This window comes from Plectropomus leopardus, chromosome 6 (assembly GCF_026936395.1).
Source record: "Plectropomus leopardus strain MGB_pleo_1.0 chromosome 6, ASM2693639v1, whole genome shotgun sequence".
NCBI classification, from domain to species: Eukaryota; Metazoa; Chordata; class Actinopteri; order Perciformes; family Serranidae; genus Plectropomus; species Plectropomus leopardus.
Window position 1 is genome coordinate 34,694,155 of NC_142181.1, and position 23,823 is coordinate 34,717,977.

The 23,823-nt window shown below is 38.6% G+C and overlaps 1 protein-coding gene across 5 annotated transcripts in view; it reads right to left on the bottom strand.

The window, feature by feature from the left end:
- Positions 1 to 23,823, bottom strand: part of LOC121942853 (leucine-rich repeat and fibronectin type III domain-containing protein 1-like protein) — a 527,737-nt gene that overhangs the window by 50,690 nt on the left and 453,224 nt on the right. For all 5 annotated transcript variants that reach the window (XM_088079341.1, XM_088079340.1, XM_088079343.1 and 2 more), the window contains 5 exons: positions 21,745 to 21,945; positions 16,767 to 16,933; positions 10,560 to 10,800; positions 4,490 to 4,702; positions 2,345 to 2,655 (listed from right to left, as the gene is read on the bottom strand). In XM_088079341.1, the coding sequence (XP_087935467.1) occupies positions 2,345 to 2,655; positions 4,490 to 4,702; positions 10,560 to 10,800; positions 16,767 to 16,933; positions 21,745 to 21,945 (1,133 nt within the window). The remainder of the gene's footprint in view (positions 1 to 2,344; positions 2,656 to 4,489; positions 4,703 to 10,559; positions 10,801 to 16,766; positions 16,934 to 21,744; positions 21,946 to 23,823) is intronic.

Below are 23,823 nucleotides of genomic sequence, written 5' to 3' on the forward strand. Positions count from 1 at the left end.
CCAGTTTCTCAAAATAATCCTGGTGCTCGTGACAGAGCGAGATGTAAACATTAATTAAAACATTAATGTCATCGTCATCGACTGAGCTGTAACCTCAGCTAGCTCAGTGGTGCTAGGTATGGTTGCCATAGATCCAAAACTTCTTTACTCAGTGATAATAAAGAAGTCCCTGAAGGCAAAAGGCTGGGAACCACTGTACACGATCCAGCCAAATACTAGGTTTTACCCTGGTCTTGTTTGTGTTTGGGTGGACTTTCCCTCCAGGACTTTAGCTGTACACCTCACCAAGGATTAAAGCTTGATTTTTGTGTAAAAGAATGGATTTACACTTCAAAAAGCAAACTGTTTAAGCTCTGAATTAGGAGAATAATACCAAAATTCTCATGTTTTTCAAACAATGTTTTGGTAGCTAAAGAATTGATCTGATATGTGTTGCCTGAAGGCCAAATCACATTTTTTCCTCCCAGTTTACTCATTTCTTTTTTATTGCTCACTGTCAAACAACCTGAAACTGCCTCCTACACGACGGAGACCTTGGTGATAACTACCCACACAGGGATGATATGTGTTTGGAGCAAAGACAGACAGAGAGGAGCAGAAATCCTACTCACACACACTTCCTCTACCTGTTTTTATCGTGCAAAAATCTTTTTTTTTCTCCACCTGGTAAAGCACAAAGGCTCAAACATATAAATACATAAACATGACCAGCGGGCCAAATACACAGAACCACACACAAACAAAACAAACTCATCTGTCAGTCAAACAATCAAACAACACACACACACACACACACACACATTCGCGCATGCACATAGGAGAGACCGTGTTTTAGATGTTAGAAATACTATCAGCGGTTCATACTGTTACTGCAGTGACCTCCAATATGATACCTCCAATATGACGGCCATATGTGACTCAGAACATCCTTCCCTTTGCTTGTTAACCCTTTAAAACCTGGGGAAAAATTGCCCAAAAAAGAAAATATATATAATTATCATAATTATATATTTAAAACATTTTTACAGAAGCATTATATTTTTAAGAATTTTCTCCAGGTAATTTCCTTGTGTTTGTTTGTTTTTGTTAATTTTCAGGTAATTTTATTGTCCTTTTTTACAATTTTTTTTAGTTACCTTTTGGGTCATTTCTTGTTTATTTGCTCATTGCTTTCTTCCCATGTTCTTTTTTTTTTTTTTAAATAAGTCAAGCCAATTTGCCCCAGGTTTTAGAGGGTTAAGCCATCTGAGACTATATTCCAAAAGCTGCCCGCATAGATTCAGATATACCAAGAAAAATACAGTTTTTCTGTACAGCCAAACATCATTCAAACCCACAGAGCTTTACTTTAAAAGCTAGTAAGCATCACAAAGTTTCCAACTACACCAAATATGTCAGGCTGAGTTTAGGGAATCGTGTCAACAATGATGCAACAGACACCCAGAAAATCAATGTAGTGCAAACATAAATTCTTGCGTTTGAATTTTCACTCAGTGTTGATATGATAAAGCTTCAGTGGAGAGCTGGAACATGATGATAAAAACATGCGTGTAACTGTGGGACCGTGTGGAACAGGAGGATTTCTTGGAGCTGACGACAATGCTCTATTTACAGTTATTTCAATTTATGGCATGTAAATTGAATCTGCACTTATCAGAGCATCAAGACTCGCCAGCCACGAGGCAGAAACTGTTTTATTAAATATTTTAGACAAATATGATTGCCAGAAGAGATGCACCTTTCTCTTTCTCACTGCAATTCTTTGTCATTTACAAGCACTCGTTCCCACTGTTCTGAGTGGTGGGTTACTCTCAAAGACGCTACTGTTCAATATGTAATGTCTAACAGTTTGGGGGAGACAATCATAACCCATTCACCAAAAAATGTCAACATTGTACATTTCTGCAAACCATGGATATGTTAAATGTTCATGTCATTTTGTAGATAGGCAGGAACTTTATGTTTACCTTTTAATAACACTTCAGCTGACATGAGTTTACGCACAAAAATCACTTGATCATTGTTCTTGGTCAATCAGGATCATCCCCCTTTTTTAAGTAACTGCATTACTATTATGCACGGAGGAAACGTTATGTGTTTCATGCAGATCTTTGTTTCTCAAAAGGTTTCTTACAATTACATCTAAATGTACACCTGCTGTCTTATATTTGGACAAATACTCTGAACACTTTCTAATTAAATATTCAGGAGAAGGTTTCTGCGTGCTTATCAGTTCAAGAGCAGAATGAAATCAAACACACTATCAAACCTGCAGCAGCCATACACACACACACACACACACACACACACACACACACACACACACACACACACAGCGTCTTACCTGTATATGAGGATATCGTCTGTGGAGCTGTTGTACTGGATCTGGTACATGCGGACTCCTGGTATGTGGTTCTGTGGGGGCCATCTGATGGTAGCAGAACTGGACGTTAGATCGGACACACTGACCCTCTGCTGGTCGTACCGGGCCTGACCCCCACTGGCATTGGACTTGATAGAAGTGGGGATGTCCGAAGGCCCCGGGTCGGGGTCCAGTTTAGGGTCAAAGTGTGGTGAGGGGTTGACGACTAACTCAACAGGAGCGGTGGCCTCCCCGGCTGCATTAGATGCTATACACGTGAACTTTCCTGAATCCTGGAAACCATTGAAGAAGAGAGAAGACCCAACATTTAACCTCACTTTTATTTTGATGGTGAGTTCCCTATGAAACCAGTTCTAATGAACAATCCCTTATTTTTTTTAATTTCGCCTAATTCCCAATGATGCTTTGGTAGTCAAAAACCATTTGAACAAAGATGTATTTTCTTGTAACAGATTTCACACTGATAAATGTAGCATACAAGTGGAGCTTAATAAGATTTCTTGGTGGAAAACGAATAGCAAACCAGTTGATATGCCAATATTCCTGATAATAAACACAATTGTATGGTATTAAGCTTTAACCCTTTGGGTCTGTTTGGCACATTTTATGCGCTTTTGATTCTTCCTTTTTTTAAAAATAATTTTGGCTGTCTTCATACATATCGCAAACATTTTAGCAATATCGTGTATTTTTGTTTAATCTTGGAATTTCCATCTCAGCTCCTACAATAAGTCTAAAATATACAGTGTAAACAAATTTTTTTACATTCATACTGTAAAGGTAAACATTTTTTCCATTGAAACCCATTCAAACTGCAAATTTTGATCCCACAGCCATCAAAGCATACAAACATGCATTGTATTATTTCTGAGTGTCATTCTGGGCTTTTGACTTGGCATGTGTCATTTTTACTATTTTCCACTTGATGACATCATTTTTACCATGTCTGGCATATGTAGAAAATACATGCTATTTCCACTAACTGCGCTGTCAATGTTGCTGCTAATCACTGACATATCTCAGGCTGTGATCACCCAAAGAAATTAATTAATGTTAGATAAAAGAAATAAACTCAATGAAAGTAGAAAACTATATTATTGTATAATCATTTTTAAAGCTTGATATTGAGAAACGCATTTTGTGTGCAGAGTGATCTGAGTGTGTGTAATATTAAAGCGGGGCCCTCAAGTGGTGTCTGGGTTTGTCTCATGCTCGAGAGGCTGTGGAATGTGCAACAACTACTGTGGAATGTGCAATGTGTTGACTCTGGTGCTTTACATTTATTGATTCTGACACATTTATAGCTTTCTCATTTATACTGTGTGCAATGTGGTTTTTGCAGCGTGCCTTATGTTTCTAATATTGTATGCAGTGTGTGTTTTTTTTAACCATGAGTGGCACTCTAAATTTTGTTGTATCCTGCACTATACAATGACAATAAGGCTTTTCATTTTTATTTGTATATGAATGGCGATCATACACATTTTTTTTGGGACTGTTCAAAACTGCAAAAGTTTGGGGAGAATATCAGACATTTAAGATGTTGATTTACTGTTGACTCGACTGTATTATATGTTGTGATGTATGTCAAGAGGCATACTCTATGGGCATCATTTAAATGTTTTAGGTGTCATTATTAATTGCAAGGAAGATGATAACTATTTCTTGGTTGCAAAATCACCCCCCCGCTGTGAATAAAAGGACTAGAAAACTGAGACAGATGCACATTATGAAAAAACTGACCACACAGTTGCAAATGAAAAAGGACATTTTTATACAGAGAGGGAAACCTACAATTCTGTATCTGACTAAATGATTTCCTTTCTTTCCTTCCTTCTTTGTTTTCTCTCCTTTTTGCTTTCATCTTGAAATAAGTTTTCCTTCTTAGGAACTTTGATTGGTAAAAGAAAATGTTGACTGTATCATATTAATGAATAAATTTAGTTTAAAAAAAGCTTTTAACATGCTTTACAATGACCAAAAATGTATTTCTAATCCCTCAAGAAAGCACTTTTTTCAAATGCTCTCCAAACAAAAGAGTAGATCATAAAAAGCTGCAAAATAAATGTTGGTATTTCAGTTTTTACAATAAAATCACGTCTCTACCTTGACGGAGGCCTTGAGGATGTCCAGAGAGCCGTTCTCGTAGCAGACGGTTCTGGACGTGTTTCCGATCAGCTTTCCGTCAGGACTGACCCAGTGTGTTGAGGGCTCAGGATCTCCGATGGACTTGCAGCGCAGGCTGACCTCCTGACCCTCCATCACAAACATCTTGGAGGTGTGGCGAGTTATCATCGGGGGCTCGCAGACAAACTCCTCCTGTTAACACACAGAAGACCAAAAATATAAGTTTCCAGACTTTAAAACAAACAAAGATTTCAGCTGGTGGAACTTTAAGAGTTTAATCCTCAAACTCTATTAAAAACATTTGCAGTAAACCTGCCGTATAATCAAGTGGATTGTCCTTGATCATTTAACCCTTTGAAATCTGAGCAAATTGAATTAAATTTCTTTCACAATGAGCAACATAACAGGAAATGACCCCAAAATTAGCAAGAATTTAGTAGAAAGTAAGGAAAATTACCTGAAATTACCACAAAAAAAAGAATGAAACAAGCACATGCTATCACCTGGATACATAAAAATAATAACATAAAAATAACATAAAATAATAAATACAACTATTAAACCTAAATTTCCAATAATAATAAACCTAATTTCAAGTTTATAATTTTAATAATGAGACATATAGTTTTCTTGATTTTTTCTCCTACTAATTTGATAACTCTCTAATTATTCTCTCTCTCTCTCTTGATCTTTTTATGGGCTAATTTGAAGTTCATTTTTTTGTCACCTTTTACTATTTTTTTTTAAATTTGTGGTCCATTTCATGATAATTTGCTGATTACCTTTTTGCCCATGTTTCTGAAAGAAATCAAAACCAATTTGCTCACGTTTCAAAGGATTAAGTGCTGGTGGAAGGATGCAGCATAAGCAAAATGATGTCCATCCAGGTTTTCAAAGAGTCAAAGGAGATTAAAACTCACAAAACCACGAAACCACGAAAACCAACACGAGCAACAGTGAGAGAGTGTAGAAGTAAGACAAAATATCTGAGGTGTTGAGAGAAAACGTCAATCAATTGGCTTTAAGTAGTGTTGCTTCCAACAGCAGACTTTCAGAAGGAGTTCAATTGTGCGCACATGAAGATTAAGTGAGTTTTTCTGCCCTCACAATATTTAAAACCCACCCACTGGCACCTAAGCCAGTATAAAGCCAGCCAAAACCCTGGTGGAGTATTATTGCGAGGCCAAGCAGGGTCTACCAAAGCTTACCAGGGCTTACTCATCATTTCTACCACTCAGTGCATCTTCAAACCTTATTCTGGGCCCTTCTCGGGTCTTGTTCCCAGCAGAGAAGATTGCTGACCTGATGACCGCTGGGGCTGCAGCTTCAAATATATCACCAGTGCCTTTTAGTCTTGTATTACATTCTAACCCTCAATTGCTCCCGTGATGCTCCGAGTAAAAGGCTCTGATTGAACCGGCCTGCTCCCTGATGTGAGTGTGTAGAGGTGTGAAAGTCTGAGAATGTGAAAATGGCCATTGGAGGGGAAAGAGTGTAAAATGTTTCTTGTCTTAACCTTCCTGTTATGTCAAACTGACCTGTTTCAAATGATTAAAAATGCAGGATTTTTTATTTATTTATTTTTTATTGGAACATAACACACACACACACACACACACACACACACACACACACACACACACACACACACACACACACACACACACAAAACACTCTCTCCTTCTTGATCAGGTTTCTTTTTGAAAAAAATGAAACATTTTTTTTTAATTAATTGTAGTTTTAAGATGTATATTTGAATTGAAATTTGACACCTGACATAAGAGATGTGTTGTTTGAATTAATCAACTACCCCCATTACAGAACCTATTTCAAAAATGTTGAAAAACTGATGTTTTTTTAGCTTTTTGTCGGAGAAGAAATGGTGCAGATGCAAATAAACAGCCGAGCAGCTTTCATCGATTTCAAAGCAGGAATGCCCTTGGCGGCTGATGGCTGGTGTCTGACCTCTGATAGATGCAGTGGCGGCTCATTTGTCCTTGCAGGGGGAAGGAGGCTATTAACTCTCGGGGTATTAATAAGCCTGGACACTTTGGTGGCACAAAGGTCTCTGGATCGACCTCTTTACAAGGCTAATCCTCTTATAGTGATCCTACAGCACCTCTCTGAGGGAGGTCCACGACTATTACTCGAGGTGAGGCAAAGGTCTGTACATCATCCTCTCTGAGATGATACCAATTAATCCCATCTTTATCTCATGGTGCACTTCCACTTATCATTGGAGCTCTCAAATAGCCCAGAGGGGTCAGCTCCTGAAGATCTCCAGGTGAGGCGAGACCCTCTTTATCACCCGCTTTAGGGTAACATCTTGAACTCCACCACTTCATTCTGTTATCTCTCTGAGTATCAGTATAGCTCTGCGATCGTATACCGTTATTTTCTCAGCAGGTGAAGAAAAGATCTCTCTGCGGCTCCTCGACCTTTAGTCTGACAACATCTAACTCCAATATGCAGCAACACTGCCTTGTACAATTTGAGCTGCTCTTTAAGGCTTTTGTGGCTGCTTGTTTTCAAAATATGGCAGAAATCGAACATCAGTATATCAACAATATTCAAAAATCACTCCTCAGCAAAGCAAAAGTGCAGCAGTGTGGCTGTTTCTCTAGTTAGCAGGCACTCTAGCTAAGTTTTGTTAACCTTTTGAAACCTAAGCAAATTGGTTAGATTTGAAAACACGACAATGACAAAATTCACAAGACATAAATGAGAAAAAAAAGAGAAAATAATTATCTTATTACTTATACTTTTTTTTGCAAATCCATTTTATTTTTTTATGAAATCAAAGCCATTTGCTCATTTCAAAGGGTCAAAGAGCTTGTAAAAGGCATCTGAAATGCAGCACAAGAATACTGATGTTGATCTACTTTTGAAATGGTTAATCTCTTATTTCAACTCAAGAAAAATGGGTGAAAAAACAAAAAAAATTTTTTGCTTTCATTTTTTTTTCAAATAGAATGAAGGAGACAGGACAACCTGATGCCGCATTTTCATTAATATGTGCCTGCATGAATCATTTTTTAAACATTTCATATTTATGTTATGAAGAAAATCATGGTTTGGATCAACATTCATATGGGATGTGAATAGCGGGCTCCTGGGTGAAAGTCCAGGGTTTGTTGGACCCATCCTCCACTCCTCCCACCCGGAACTTAAAAAAGGAACTTTTCAGCTCCTTATTTTACACTGTTACCCTCAGAGTTTATAAGTGACACAGTTTGGTGGCATATCATACCGCTGCAACTGATGCTGTCCGGCTGCCCGGCATGGTATCATACCACCAGCCAGAGGGTATAATGATAGAAAATAAACAAATAGCGAAAAATCTCCAGAAAACTATATTCATTCTTTATTCTTTAAAAAAAAAAAAAATATATATATATATATATATATATATATATATATATATATATATATATATATATATATATATATATATAGTATTTGAGCACTTTTTAGGTCATAGGATTTCGTGCTTTTTATTTAGTTTTTTTTCTTGTAACTTTTTACTAATTTCTTGCTGATTTTGGAGCAATTTCTTGTTAAGTTGCCAATTGCCTTCTTCCTGTGTTTTTTAAAGAAACCACACCAATTTGCTCAGGTTTCAAAGGGTTAAATGAATTTTCTATGCACACAAAAGACTCTTCTGCCATTAATGTTTGCCCACGAATTTGTTTAATTCCATTGTGGCGAGCACTTTGCCAATAAAATCCATTTTCCACCTGACAGCTGTGTTATGTCTAGATGCTGATTAAACAACATGGTTATTGTACATGTGTCTCTGATTGGTCACCATATTATAATAATAATAGGGCATACATAATGGAGCGTGCCTCTGGCATGATGACTATAGAAAATGTCCATCAGAGATGTTGCGTATGAACTGCACATTTATTTAACTAAAACAGGCTGACTCCAATGTTGTTTACGAAAATTTGGCAGTACATCCGACCAGCCTTACACCATCCCAGGACCTATTATCATTATCACTACATCATTATTACTACCATCACTACAGCAGAGGAGCTGCCACTTTGCCCATGATTGTGTATTTTTGCATGCTTCCCACTTAACTTTGAAATGAACAATACAAATAAAAAAACAGTTATACTTTGTTTTCTTGAAGCTAAATATAAAAAATGCTCTCTCATGGACATCTAAAAAAAGTATGTATAATTTTGTTGTTGCTTTTGTAGCATGTCTCTGGGGACTTCTGATGGAAAACAGCTTTAATGCTACACTCCAATAATGTTTATTAATGTGCACTGTCCTTGTTACATAAACACATACATAAATAAAGCTATGTGTATAAAAGCGTAAAGTGTGACCACATGCGTTTCACGTTTGCCTCATATGGCTTCATTTTATCATTTTATTTTATTTATATTCTGTTATTCTACAGCAGATCCGGGGTATTTACTGCAGGATTAAACAGAGCCTCGAATACTCCCTCTCTGTCTTCTCACTCTACACTCTACTATAGAAGGGACCGTGTTTACGATATCAGGGATAAATGCATAATGCAATGTCATGGTTCTGCTGCATTTTTGCATATCAAACTCCATGACTCCACACTTTTACCAGAAGGTTCACTCCTCTGTGACACCAACCATCTGCCCTGCTCAAAGTGTCCTTGAGAAACAAAGCGATCATGCATCCACAGAGGGCGAGAAGTCAAGACAGCAGAAACACATTTTGCTGCAGGGTTTAGTGGATTATAAAACCAAACACACAGAATGCAATTTCTGCGACCACCATGTTTAAATCATACATTTCTTTAGGTGACAGAATTAGCAGGGTAATGACGACTCGGGGCTCCTGTTATCAAGAAGAATATTTGTGTTATTATTCCCAGAAAGGTAACAAGATGAACCAGAGGCCGCTTTAGATTTCTTCTGTTTGCAGACGATTATCAAAGCAGGCCCACGACTCAACAAATTCTGTCCAAAAACCAGCTTGAGTGGTTCATGTAACACACATGGCATCTAAATATCACCGTAATGCTGAATCTTCATCTCTGTATATACATTTTGTCAGTGACACCTTCAACCCTCTGAAAGTTGGAAGAACATCACTTTTTGTGCTGCCTTCAGATGCCTTTTACAGGTATTTAACATTGAGCAAATTGACACGATTTCTTTCAAAACATGGAAAAAAAGGCAACAACAAACTTTAGAAAATTATAAAAAATTAAAAATTATGAAAAAGGTCTTGAAAAAAGATAAAAGCTAAGGAAAAACTGTATTTGTAATTATCATAATTACATATAAAAAATTAAGTTGAATAATTATTATATTTTTTAAACACTTTTCCCGGGTCATTTACTTGTTTGATTTTTGTTTGACTGTTGACAGTCACGTGCTCTTACAGGTAAAAAAAAAATATATACAGTAATTAAGTCCGCTAAAATACATCACATAACATATACAATATCTACAAATACATGTTTTAAAAGTTTAAAATGGCACATGCTGAGAAAAACCACATGTATAAAACATATACACCAGCAAATTAAACCCAGAAGTCCTGCATATAGAGATGTATGTGTGTTACAAAAAAAAAAGAAATAAATAAAAATATAAACAACCCCCCCCCCCCACAAAAAAAATTGTAGGAAATACCTCTGACTACATAAGAAATAAAATCAGGTCATCATATTGTTTTCACCTGTAACACAATGTGACTGTCACGTGATCCAGCGTTGATTTTCATGTCAAACTAAGTTTGAAGAGGAGTGTGAGCTTGAAAGGTCACTCGTGAATGTGTCACAATTAACTACACATAGGGGCGCTACAATAGCAGTCTTTTTTCAAATGGTATTCTTCTTGTCCAGTACCTGCATCACATGGTTTTTGGATGCTCTATGCTTTACATAATAATATGCAAATGTAACATATCCAGAATGGTACTTTGCCATCATTTTTTGGGCAATTGTGTGGCCAAGCTACTAGTGTCCTAAAACAATGCTGAAGTTTTAAATTAGTTCAACCCAGTGATGGTCATTTAAGATATTTAAGCAAAAATGTAAACAAACCTCTCTAATGGTCCAGAAGTATTTGCCAGACAGGTCTTTGGGTGAAGCGCAGGTCTCCAGGTCATCCTCTCGGGTCAGTCTGCGGAGCCAGACCAGCTCACAGTTACAGTGCAGCGGGTTCCCACCGAAACTTAACACCAGCGCTGTGAGAGGAGAACCCTTCATCTTGGCGTACACCGGAATCCGCAGGAACAGCGGGTCTGGAGGAATCTTCTTCAGCTTGTTGGATGTCATGTCCAGTCTAGAGATAAAGACAGAGACAGATGAAGAGCAATCAGTCTATAACAGTCATTTCCTTTTGAGCCTTGTGGTGGGCAGGCAGATCCAGACACTCACACCATCGCAAATGTACTTGACAATTAAAATTTGGAGAACACATAACTTTTTTTCCTTTTTTTTTTACTAGAACTTAAAAATTAACTACACCCATGTATACTTTGAAACCTGGGCAAATTTCAAGAACAAGGGAAGCCGGCAATGAGCAACTTAACGAGAAATGACCCTCCCCCCCCAAAAAAAGAAGGCACAAGAAAATTCCCTTGAAATTGGCATCCACCCGCCAGCCAAATTAAAAAAAAAACCCCAAAGAAATAAAGGACATTTTTGGGCCATAAATTGCATCCTCTTTCCCAAGTAGTATATAAAGACAGAAATAAAGACACACAGAAACAATTAAATGAATGAATTAATAAAATAAAACAAGAAAATGAATAAAATGATTAAAAGTTTGTAAAAATAATTAGGAATATATAATTCTGATAACATTTTATTAAAAATATATAACTCTGGACAATTTCCTCTAGCTCAATATTTTTTTTCTAAATTTGCTTTTTTTTTTTTTAAGTTTCTTGTCAAGTTGCATACTGCTTTTTTTCCCCATGTTTTTGAAACAAATCAAAAGTTCAAAGGTTTAGGCACTTGCAAAAGGTGTCTAAATGCAACACAGGAAAAGTGATGCTGGTCCAGGTTTCAAAGAGTTCATTTTCAATGAGTCAAATGACATTAACATCAGAGGGGCTTACTCCTGGTGACAAACTCAGAGTTTTTTGATTTCTCACTCAGCTTCTAGTTTTGGTGTTACATTCAGTTTAGTTTAATAAACAAACTCTCATGAACCCCCTGCACACTACCTGCTCAGCACCAAACGGCCGACAGACACAGTTAGAGACGAGCTGCTGAACATAGTGAAGCATTTAGCAGCTAAAGAACCAGAATCATCTCTCAGGAGTTAGCGCAGACTGAAAAACAAAGCTAAAAAAGTAAGTAAAGTAAATATTGGATTTAGATCCATTAGGTTGACACCAACACCACTCCAGATGATTGATAATGTTGCTCTGAAACTGCTGGATGTGTTAAAAGGCAATCGCCTGTTAACACATTATCGATAACAACTTTAGAAAGTGATTATATGTTAGGGCTACGTGTCTGTCAGCATGTTTAAGCGTTATTCTGCCCCCCTTGAGGCCAGGATCAATTAATGCAGCTTTAAATGTCAGATTTTAAGGTCAATCTCACCATAAGGATCAAAGTACTCTTTATGCAGGAAGAAAAGTCCTCTGTAGAGGAAGAAAAGATGTCTTTATCAGCAGAAACTGTGCCGGAATGCAATGTGGCCCCATGACATAATATGTTGTGAACAAGGAGTGCATATTAATGTGTTCAAACTATCTCTCTCCAGCTAGACATGCAAAATCAGCAGCTGAGTTGGAGATGATTGTACTCTTCTCTGAGGCATTCTGACCAACATGAAAAACATATCTAATTTAAAGTAAAGCAAGATGGGGCAGGTTGAAGGAAACTGGGCTCACACGAAAAGTAAAACTGCACCGCATCACAAAATAACATCACACTAATGAGATCTAACAGTAGACAATTATTCCAGGGTGTTTTTTTTTTGTCATTCAGCCACAGCACCATCTCTGGGAATTGGAACAGCAATTTGTCGGCCAAAACATTGCACCTGATGACTGGTAATAATGTAGGCGATTCAAACATTCACTGTCGTCAGCAACAAACACAGGGAAGTCTATTTTCTCCCAAAGTCCCAGCAGAAATATTCAACAACAACGATGACTTAACAAGAAGTTAATAGCTGTTGAGAGCAGCGACCATGCTGCACTTTACAAATTTCAATTATGTTATTTCATGGGCAGCAGCCGCGTGGTGTGTTCATTTGTGAGTGTGTGAGCAAACACTCACCTGTACACACGGATGGATTTAGAGTTACACAAGCTGGTCCATAAGTTTTGTGTCTCCAGGGCAAAAAGAACCCATTACAGCCCTTTTTAATAAATGCTTGACTATTTATCAAAAACCTGGCTGATTTTCCATCTTGCACGTCGGTGACTGTTGGTTGTTTGGGCATAAATTGAAATTGATTACTGTTAATGGGGTTGAAATGTTATTTTGTGCCGGTAGAGTAAAATTACTCATTGCACAGATGCAACCACGTCTAATAAGAACAATCTTTATTTCCAAAAACACAAAGGCCAACTAGAAGTGCTTAACAGGGCAGAAGGCAGGAATAATAAAACACAAAACAAGTGAAAGACAGTAAAAGACATTTTCTTTAATAAGGGAGGTGTCACAGGTTAAACAGCAGCTGCTAGATAGCAATCCTGCACAGAATATAATTATCCAACTTGTTGTCATTCCCAGGGCGTCAAATACAGCAGCCTGGTCAGGGGCTCTGGGCTTCTGTTATCACTGCACATGAGTCGTCCTGATCAGATGCCCGAACCACCTCAACTGGCCCCTTTTGATGCGAAGGAGCAGCAGCAGCTCTACTCTGAGCTCCTCCCGGATGTGCGCGCTGCTCACCCTATCTCTAAGGCTGAGCCCAGCCACCCTCCAGAGGAAGCTCATTTCGGCTGCTTGTATGAGCTCATGACCATAGGTGAGGGATGGAACATAGATGGACTGGTAAATCGAGAGCTCCGCCTTCCGGCTCAGCTCCCTCTTTAACACAACAGTCCTACGCAAATCCACATCACTGCGGATGCCACACCAAACCGCCTGTCCATCTCATGCTCAATCCTACCCTTACTTGTGAACAAAACCCTGAGATACTTGATTTATATATATATATATATATATATATATATATATATATATATATATATATATATATATATATATATATATATATATATACACACACATATATATACACTTATATATCAACCCCCATGTTTAGGTTGCCTAACAATACCCCGTTTTTGTTATTGTTTTTGTACTGCCCTTTATTACTTATTAAAAACAAATGTAGTAGAAGGAAGAAAAAAGTATTGGTCAAACACACACTGGACTTTCACTAAGGAGACAAGTGTGTGTGACCTGTGTGAAACCAAAGGGCAACTTTAGCTTTTTCAATCATTTAACGTAGTTACTGGCGGATGTCAGATGCGATAGTTGTCCAGTGACACACTTGTTTAGTTATTATACTTATTTTAACCTAAACCATGACGGTTTTTCTAAAGCTAACAAAGTAGTTTTGTTACCTAAACTTGAAGTAGTACTGCTGGAGAAAGCTACATCTCCTATGAAGATGCTAAGCTTACTTTAGAAGACACTGTAGCATGTAAAGAGTAGAAACTGACACGTCCTTAAGTGAAGCTAGAGGTGCACCTAGAGCAGCATAGTTTGATATGTAGGGCCACTGAATAAGCTGTTGTAATTGACATTTTGGGGCTGAGAACATGTTGCAACTTTCTTATTGTGCTGTTTTCATGTTTTACCTTTTTGTCCACTATGACCAACCTGTTGTTCTTATTCCACAGTCATCAAACACCGCCGCTTTGTCAGTGCCTTTCTCTACTCATTACACGCTAGGTATCCTCTTATGTCACTTATTCATAAAATAACAAAACGAACTTGTGAGTGTAACTTTCTTCAGTGCCAAATCTTTATTTCAGTGCCAGGTCGGTGTGTGTGTGTGTGTGTGTGTGTGTGTGTAATAAAGTAATGTAATGTAATGAAATTCATTGTTCTGACTTTTTGTCTTAGTTTCTAATATTCTGTAGATTGTATTTCTCCATCCTGGCTGAGGTTGGTTGACTGAGAAAACACCCGGGACTGCAACTCACCACATCATCAGTGTGAGGTCAGTGGTACTAATCCCCATCCTGTCTGGAAGTCAGTAAAGGCTGCAACATTTACCATCATCTACTATCGATGTGACCCCAGGCAGGATGCTGAAGACCCAGCTGCTCCAATGGATCTGCAGCACAGACCTGGTCGCACTGGGCATGTGGAGCAAGCTGCTGCTGCTGCGATTTCTGTTATGTTGAATCTTGCCTGAAGCTTTAGTTTTATATGTAATTGGTTTGAAAATCAATTAAATTTAAAAAAAGCAGCTCATCAGGGGGACCGATACAGTTGAACAAAACATAATTCGTAATGGTTTATTTTAATTCGGAAGCTTAAGTCACAACAAAAATTCCCTTTAAAGAGATGTACTCCCAGAAGACAGACGCGTTGAAGCTCTTTGATGAGCCTTTTATTCTGGATCTATTCAAATATTTTGGTCTCTGCAAGATTTAGAGTTCATATGCAGAATCACTTGCAGCTTTTGAATATTCTTTCAGTAATACTTATACCCATTTTTTATGCATCTTTGTAACGGAGTAGAGTAGTAGGGTTTCTTTATACGTCTCTGTGAGGTCCATCTGCAGCTCTATATCCATCTGTCTATCTATCTATCTATCTATCTATCTGTATGTGTCTATGTTTTTTGTCATTGTTTTTTTTCTAATTTTCAGGTAATTCTTCTTGTTCTTTTTTCTTTCTTTTTTCTTGTTCTCTATTTTTCCAGTGGGTTGAGCATCTTAATGTTCTGCTTTCTTCCCCAGCTGGTCTCTGAGTTTGTCTGTCTGGTGGTGCACTGGTAGTTAACAGTGAGTTTATGAGCGCTTGTTTGAAGACAAACTGCCAATAAGGTTCGGTGAAAGTGGCTGAGACTGCATCACACAGAGCATGTGCTGTAAAACCGTGATTTAAAGGAGGCTAAAAACATCTATCAAACTATAAACAAAGCTATAGCTGTATCTTATATCATTCCTCCTTTGCAGTGCTGAATGCTTATACTGGTAACATAATCTAAGGTCACAGTGTTTGGATTTTTAGTGAAGGTCAAAATGCACCTGGCTGCAGACACGGCGGAGGTCTGTAGGCACATGCACAGTAGAAATCTCCACAGGAGCATGCACAAGAGTCGCGGTGGCCAGGAAATCACAGGCGGAAGGAGCAGGAGAAAATAGAGAGCGATAACTGGGTAAATTTTTAAAGTATTTTGAGCTAGTTTTTGGAGTTTTGTGGACTTTTTTGTTTTTTCGTTGTTGTTGGAATTGTTGGAATCGTTGTTAATGGAATTGTTGTTGATTTGAGTCAAATGTAGCTGCTGTTTGCAAGTTAGCGTCTTATATGAAGATGAAGAACACAGAGACGTTAGCATCATGGATGTATTAACTGTGCTGCTGACGAAGAAGACGAGGACAGGAGAGGAGGAGGCCATGCTGTACTGAGCGTGATGAGGTCACTGAGCTAAAACTACATGGTATTTTATTTGAAGACTAAAATACAGTGCTTGTGTAAATGCACTTGTACATCCCATCATTTGTTTGAATCCTGTTGTCATTTTAATAAATAATTTCATTATTTTAAAATGTTTTTTATTCATTCTGTCTTTAAATATATGCATTCATAGTTTTCCGGTGAGGCATAATCTAGTCACCCTGTTTAGAACAAAAAATTTAAATAAATGATTTAAATAACTTGACTAACTTGTAAAATCTAATCAGAGACTCTTGAGATCCAATGTAACTAACTTCTCAATTTAACATATATTTATCACTTGCAAAGTTTGCAATTTAAAATATATAGAACGTCTATAAACCTTTAGAACTTAATAAACTTTACACATTTGTCTGATTCCGACTGTTACTTCAGGGGTAACAAAGAACCAAGAAGACAGGGGTCTACTGCGCATGTGCTTACGTTTGTCCATGTGTCTGCAGCTAGGTCATCTTACCGAAATGTGCAAAAAGTGTAGTGTAGTATTTGTGGGCTCTAAATGAAGTTTAATCTAAAGGCAAGGTGCGAAATACAAACACTTCGTTTTGGATTTCCAGTGAAACGTTCATGCCTTTGTGAGCTTTCTACCACTTTCTGTTCAACTCACACAGTTACATATTTTGACATGACTCTGACCTGGCCAGTTTGTGCAGGTTGGAGAAGATTCCCTCGGGGACGCTTTCTATGAGGTTATGGTCGAGGCTGAGGGTGTTCACGCTGACTAGCAGGGCGATGGTCTCCCAGGGGATGTCCACCAGGTTGTTGTAGCTCAAATCCAAGTCCTCCAGAGTCTCCAGGAAGTCCTGCAGGAGGAAGGAGGACGAGGCAGAGACGGAGACTGTGAGCAGAGAGCATCATCACCAATTTAAAAAAAAAAACCGACCAAAAAAGGCCAACCCATAAAATATCTGGGCTTTAATGGATTCATCATGTTGTCTTTGCGCAGAGGCAGTGTTAAGTAAAACGTTTCAGGAGACGGACAGAGGGCTTGGTTGGATAGACAAAGAGGGAAGAGGAAGAAAAAAGGGGAGGAAAGAAAGGGAAATACAAGGAAAACAGGGAGGACAGGAAATAACAGAGAAAGACAGAAATGGAAAACAATTACCCTGGTCAATGTTGCGCACTCAAAACATGTCTCTCTAATTGCTTCCATACAATTCTCACAATCAGTACACCACTGAAATGCCACGAGTCAGCACACATTACAATGAGCAAAAATACAGAGAGGGAAATAGGGGGGGGGCAAACAGGAAGGGAGGGTTGAAGGAGAGCGATAACGGCCTGTTGATCAGCCAAAGTGTTGTTGTCGCGGCAGTAATTGCTCTCATAATTCACACAATCAGGACAAAGTCTGAATGTCACAATGCCTCACTTCTCATTACAATGATCTGCGCTTTAATGCCTTCTGAACAAAGACAATCTCATTTCTTAATGACAAAAGAAAACTTTAGGAGCTGTGGGGAGGAGTTCAAAGAGCTCTGTGAGCAGGAAATCCGTCCTAAATGGCCTAAAATGCATGACTGCGCTCTCCAGAACAAATGACTGTGCTGTTTTTTCTTGTACAAAGTTCTGACAGTGACTCATGGTTATGTTCAGTCTCAGGGTGGATGGATGGGTGTATGAAACAATCGGCTTTAACAGACTGGACACTGGGGTTCTACAGTCCCCAGAAAACTGAGTAAGGGCTCAAGTCTAGTTAAGATAAGGAGACGAAAGACCCAGGCACTCCAAATTGACATTAAAGAACTGTGGGACGAAGGTATCACCTCACATCACCTGTGTCTCGGCCATAGAGTTGCGCTGAACAAACCGCAAAAACTACAGGCAACAGCCGACTAGGCCACGCACTTTCTGCACATGCGTGAGAGGAATGACCTCTGCAGTGGCAGGCGGCAGTAGCGCGGACATCAAAAGATAAATGGCAGCCCGTTTTTATTCCAAGGTCAAAAAAAACATCACTTTTGCAGCGCTTCCGCCTAAAAGCCATCTTTCACATCCATATGATACGCAGCTTGACGCAGCTGAGAATGTGGCCGGACTGAGCTGTTCTTAATGTCACTGTACGCCACCAGATGGCCAGACCACCAGAGGGCACCTGCTGCAGCACCGCAACATGGTCGGAGTGGTGAGACGAGGCCGAACAGAGCCTGTTACGTCCACATGATATGCCGATGGGCAGCGTCAAGTTGAAACATTGCCGATAATGATGTAATATAAGGAGCACGAGGGTCTCTACAGAGCAGGTAGAGGAAGACTTCTGCACGAAAGTCCAGTGTTTGTTTGCTTTCTGTCAGAATGTGGTGTTTTTCTTCTACACCTTACCATGTGCCCTTTAGCCTAATCCTAACCATCCATGCCACCATGTGCCTTTGTTGATGTCCTCGAGTTGGTTGCCATGTGCTTTTTTATGCCTAAACATGACCACATGCACCATAATTCCAGAATGTGCTTGTGTTGACATCACAGTAGAAGGCGCAGAAGGATTACTGAAGCGAAATTTGTAGACGTTAAAGTCGACTGCAAAGTGGCAACATATGGCGACTTGAGATAGTAATGTGCTGGAACACACAGTGGTTTTAAATCCAACAAAGGGACTTGTTGCTTGCTGCTAACTCCACAAGTCTCTCTGTGTGTGTGGGGGGGCTTCCAGGTAGCATGTAAACACTGGTACCGCCAGCTCTCGCTGGTCACACACAAGTGTGATTACATGAATGCAGCTCCCACACTAAGAGCTACAGGCTACAACAAGGCTAAAAATATGCTGCCAGTGACGTTTTTCAAACCAACTTGGCACGCCGGGGTTTAAGGATACTCAAATAAGTTCAGAAATCAGTGTGAAAGCATTTTGTGGTTTTATTATGTATCTTTTTAACGTTTGAATCCTGGTCACCTTTAGCTTTAATTGTTTGGGAGATAAGTACAACGTCTTTTACCCGTGAATCTCCGCCAGTGTTTTGTGGACTTTAAAACTTCACCTGACTTTTCGGCATCCTGAGGGTGAGGAGATAATGACTGAATTTTCATTTTTGGATGAACTAACCCTTTAAGGAAATAGTTTTATCTATAAATAAAACAAAAGCACTAAAATCTGTGAGAATCTTGGCTGAACAATCAAAGGCAGCAGGCAGGACAGAGAGAGGGCAAAGTTTAGGCTGAGGTGCAGAAGGTCTGGTCCATTAGTGAGTTCAGAGTTCACATCGCTCTGCCGTCTCTTCATGAAAGGCCTGCAGAGGTCTGAGAACCCGTCCTGGGGGGACACTTTGGTGCTTCAGCACTGGAGTTTTAATGAGCAGAGAGAGGATGGTGTCATGTAATGAAGAGGGGAACACAGTTTATTTTAGGGCCGGGTTATTAAATAGGTGTCCAGCTGAGCAGAGGAGGCGGGCGTGGCCAGCTGGTTCTGTTGGAACTCAGAGTCAGAGCCAGAAATGTGGCGCCACTTTTACACAGCACTTCACCCTCAGTGCCACAACTAGTTTGAAGAGCTTTAATTGACTTTGCAATAACTTTTTCAAACTTGGCAAACGACACTCCATCTCTGAATGTTTGGGTGACGAAGGTTTGTTGGCAGCACCATGTGAGCTTTCTCAGTGGAGTCGAGCACAACACAACACACACACACGCACACACGCACGCACACACGCACACACACGCACGCACGCACCGGTCCAAATGACAGAAAAAAATGTTGGCATTGTGCTTTTTTTAGTGAGTTATTGCTGCAATTCTTGTGGCTTTTTACCAAATGTAGGAGTAATGTAAAAAAAAGTGATTGGTTTTTTCCAGTGACATCATTGCACTGTCTTTCCAGGATTGTGCCACAAAAAAAAACAGCTAATTTGAGCATAAACATAAAAGTGCTTTTTGTGAAGAAACCTAACCACACATTAGACACAGTGTTGCTTAAACATAAAGAAATGTAGTGTTTGAAAATACCAGCTCCATGTTAATGAACAATGTAACATAATCCATGGATTGCAGAAACGTGCAATGATGATTCTGTTGTTTCAGCCTATTCTCATTCCGCAGCTGTTAAATACCGCCGCTATGACAGTGCTTCCGGCGTCTGATCTTGACTCCAAAAGGCACCTTTTGCATCCACGATACGTCACTGGATGCCATTAGTTGAGAATGAGGCCTGAAAGAACCATTTGAATTTTTATTACACACTGCCGAACCGGTGGGTGCTACCTGCCGTGTTAGCCTGATACGTGAGCATGCCGCTTCACTTGAGAATGCAGACGGATGGATTCTGTCGCATGCGTGTGATATGCCACAGAATGGCGTCACAGCTGCACAAAAGCATGACTGATTCACACACTCACCCACACTATTAGATTAGATTAGAATAGATTTCACTTTTTTGTCTGAAATAATTCTGAAATTTTCGTGGCGTCAGGGTTTTTTTGTGTTGTTTAAGTTAACTACAACTCCTTTGGCCAAACTATTGATATAATATTTTTGTATGATAAAAATGGAGTTTCTCGTCAGGAAAAATTCGCTTTGAATGTATTTCTTTTGTATGGAAAATATTACATTCATACATTTAAATGGATTCAAAAGAAACCAAAAATACAGGACTTCAAAATAGAAATACATTATATCCACACATTACACGGACTGAAAGATGGCAAAGGTGAGAAAACACTGGACATTTGTAAAACTTTAAATATTTCTGTTTGATACCTTGGCTCAATACCCTTTATGTATATAGATGTATAGTTTGTTCTGCCTGGTTTTTGTCTTTGTTTTATCTTTTTTGTTTTTCTTATGTCTTGTTTGCATGTTTTTTTTGTGCTTTTTTTGTCAGCTAACTGAACCTGTAGATATTCTTGAGTCATGTATAAAATGACTAAAAAAAAACCAAAACAAATAACAAGAAAAAGTAAACACTAAAAGTGTTTGATCAAGTCCATGTAGTTTCCCCATGTGTGTTTAATTTGGTCCAATCAGCCAGTATATTCAGCATGTTGTCCCAGTGTCTCATTCTGTTAGGTTTGTTTGCTGAGTTAACATCTACTTTTGTGAGCTGCATTTTTCAGCAGTCGTATTTTGTTGATCTCTTTTAAGGGCCTATAACAATTTTGTCGCCCTCAGTTACTTGCTTTATTAAATCTATAATTTGGAAAAATATACACACCTTTTTTGAACTTAAAAACCCGAGGTATTGTACTTCGACTGCTTGGTCCCTAACAGACACAGTATAAGGAGCAATAAAAAGTGTGGGAGGGTCCAACAAACCTCGGACTTCTGCATGAAAGTCCGGTGTTTGCTTCCAATCTGAACGTAATGTCTTTTTCTACACCTTACTGTGCGCCTCTTTTGCTTATTTAACCATCCATGCCAGCATTTATGTTTGTTGTCATTCTGATGTTGGTTGCCATGTGTTTGAGTTGCCTAAACATTTATCAAATGCAGCGTAATCCCACCGTGTGCATTGACTTTACAACAGCAGCATCCCAGAACACGAAGAGCAGATGCAGAAGAATACCTAAAATGTGATACGTAGAGGCTTGAAGTCCACTGCAAAGCAGCAACATGTGACAACTTAGGACGAGAACATGTTGTTTGGTATCACATATTATTTTGTTTATGTCATGTGTCGTGTTGGTACCTGAAAGGCTCCCTCTGATATGCTGTGAAGCTGGTTGTTGGCCAGGATGAGGTGCCGCAGGTTCACCAGGCCCTGGAAGTGCGAGTCGTCCAGGATGGTGAGGCGGTTGGCATCCAGGTGGAGGGCATGGAGGTCCTGGAGGTCGGCGAAGGCGTACGGCCGGATCTGACTGATGGTGTTTCTACTCAGGGTCAGGTGGATCTGAACACACAGAGAAACATGAGATTAGTTTGCGCAGAGCACATGAAATTTGTCTTAACCCTTTGAAACCTATGCAAATTGTCTTTATTTCTTTCAAAAATATATGATAAAAAAAGGCAATGAGCAATGGAAGAAAAAATGACCCAAAGAAAGAAAATGACCTGAAAATAAGTAATAAAAAACAAACACAAAAAAGAAAAGAAAAAGGGAAAGGAGGCTTAGAAATGTAATACATTTTATATTAATATTTATATAATTTTAATTATTATTATAAATATGTTTATTCCCTAGCCTTTTCTCTTTTTTCTCCCCCTCGACATTTTCCCCAAACTTTCTAAAAATCATTTTCTAAATCTAGTAATATCTTGTAACCTTGGGAACATCTCTCACCAAGTTGCTCATTGCCTTTTTGTAAAAGAAATCACACCAATTTGCTCAGGGTTTCAAAGTTTTATTACTTGTGGAAGGCGTCTAAAAGAGGCACATAAAAAATCATGTTGCTCTAGGTTTCAAAGGGCAAAAACTTTTAGAATATAACTGGCAAATTTTTTGGTGTTTTCTAGGTAAAAAACGAAATTGCGTCAAACTAATTAGAGATTACATACCAATCAAAGCAACACAACTGTACATGCATGCAATGATTTTTCTCACATATTTCTTATTGTGTTACAGTGTGGAGCCCCTTTGACTACAATTAAGCCTGTTGCATGCCACCCAAATAATGGATTAAGAAAAACACGAGATGGCATAACTGTTACCTACTAAAGCAGTACAATTTGCTCAGTCTGATACTTTTTCAAAATTCTTGTCTCTCAAACTGTTTCAAATGTCTGCAAAACTTGCATATTTGATTCAAATTTATCAGCAGCAGGCAAAATAGTAGTAGACACACCAGGGGCACAGCAAGCAGCAATCATACAATCGTCATAAGACCTCTTCAGCTTGATAGCTTGTCTTTCTTCCTCTTTGCTAAAAGCCTAACTGGGGACAGAAGTTGGAAACCAGCAATATCTATAATCTCTATACGTGACTGTGGCTTGTTTGTAACAGGCTGAAGTTATACAATGTTAATTTGCATTGTCCCTGTCAATTAAATAAACTAAATAAATAAATTTTATATCAGCAATAATTTAAGCAATGTTTCACTACTGTCAAACACTAACCATGTTTTAGAGTGACACTCTTTCTGTTCTCCCGTTCAGGGAGGTCAAAGGTCAGGGTGAGCAGATAGGCCACCACCCCAGAGATGATCAAGATTTGATGTTTCACTTAAGAACAGTTCAGCAGGTTGGACGCTCAGGGCTGTGGGGATTAGACCGGCAGTCAGGTTACAGGATGGCCTTTGAACACCACGACACCCCGTCACCCTTCATTAATAATAATATTAGTAATTAATACTGGAGCACAGCGGTTCAGGTGAGACATGGAATTATAGATGGGCTGAGCTTCATTAACTGTTTGAGACCTGGGGAAATTGGCTTGAATTCTTTCAAAAAACACAGGAAGAAGTCAATGGGCAACGTTTCAAGAAAGGGACCCAAAATTAGTGAGAAATTAGTAAAAAGTTACAATAAAATTACAATAAAAAATAAAAGATAAAAACAAGAAATCCTATGACCTAAAAAAGTGCTGAAAAAAATTGAAATGAAAAGAAATTAAGAATGAATACAGTTTTTAATTAAAAAAAAAAATTCCATCTTGGTACCCCCTGTCTAACCAGTGGTATGAAATGAAAAAAAAAGAAAAGGACCTGCAAATTACAAAAAAAGAGAAAATCACCTGGAAAAAAATGCTTAGGTATTATAGTAATGTTGTATGTAAAAATGATTGACATTTTTTGTATATAAAATTTTTTTTTTTCTAAATCTACTAATTTCT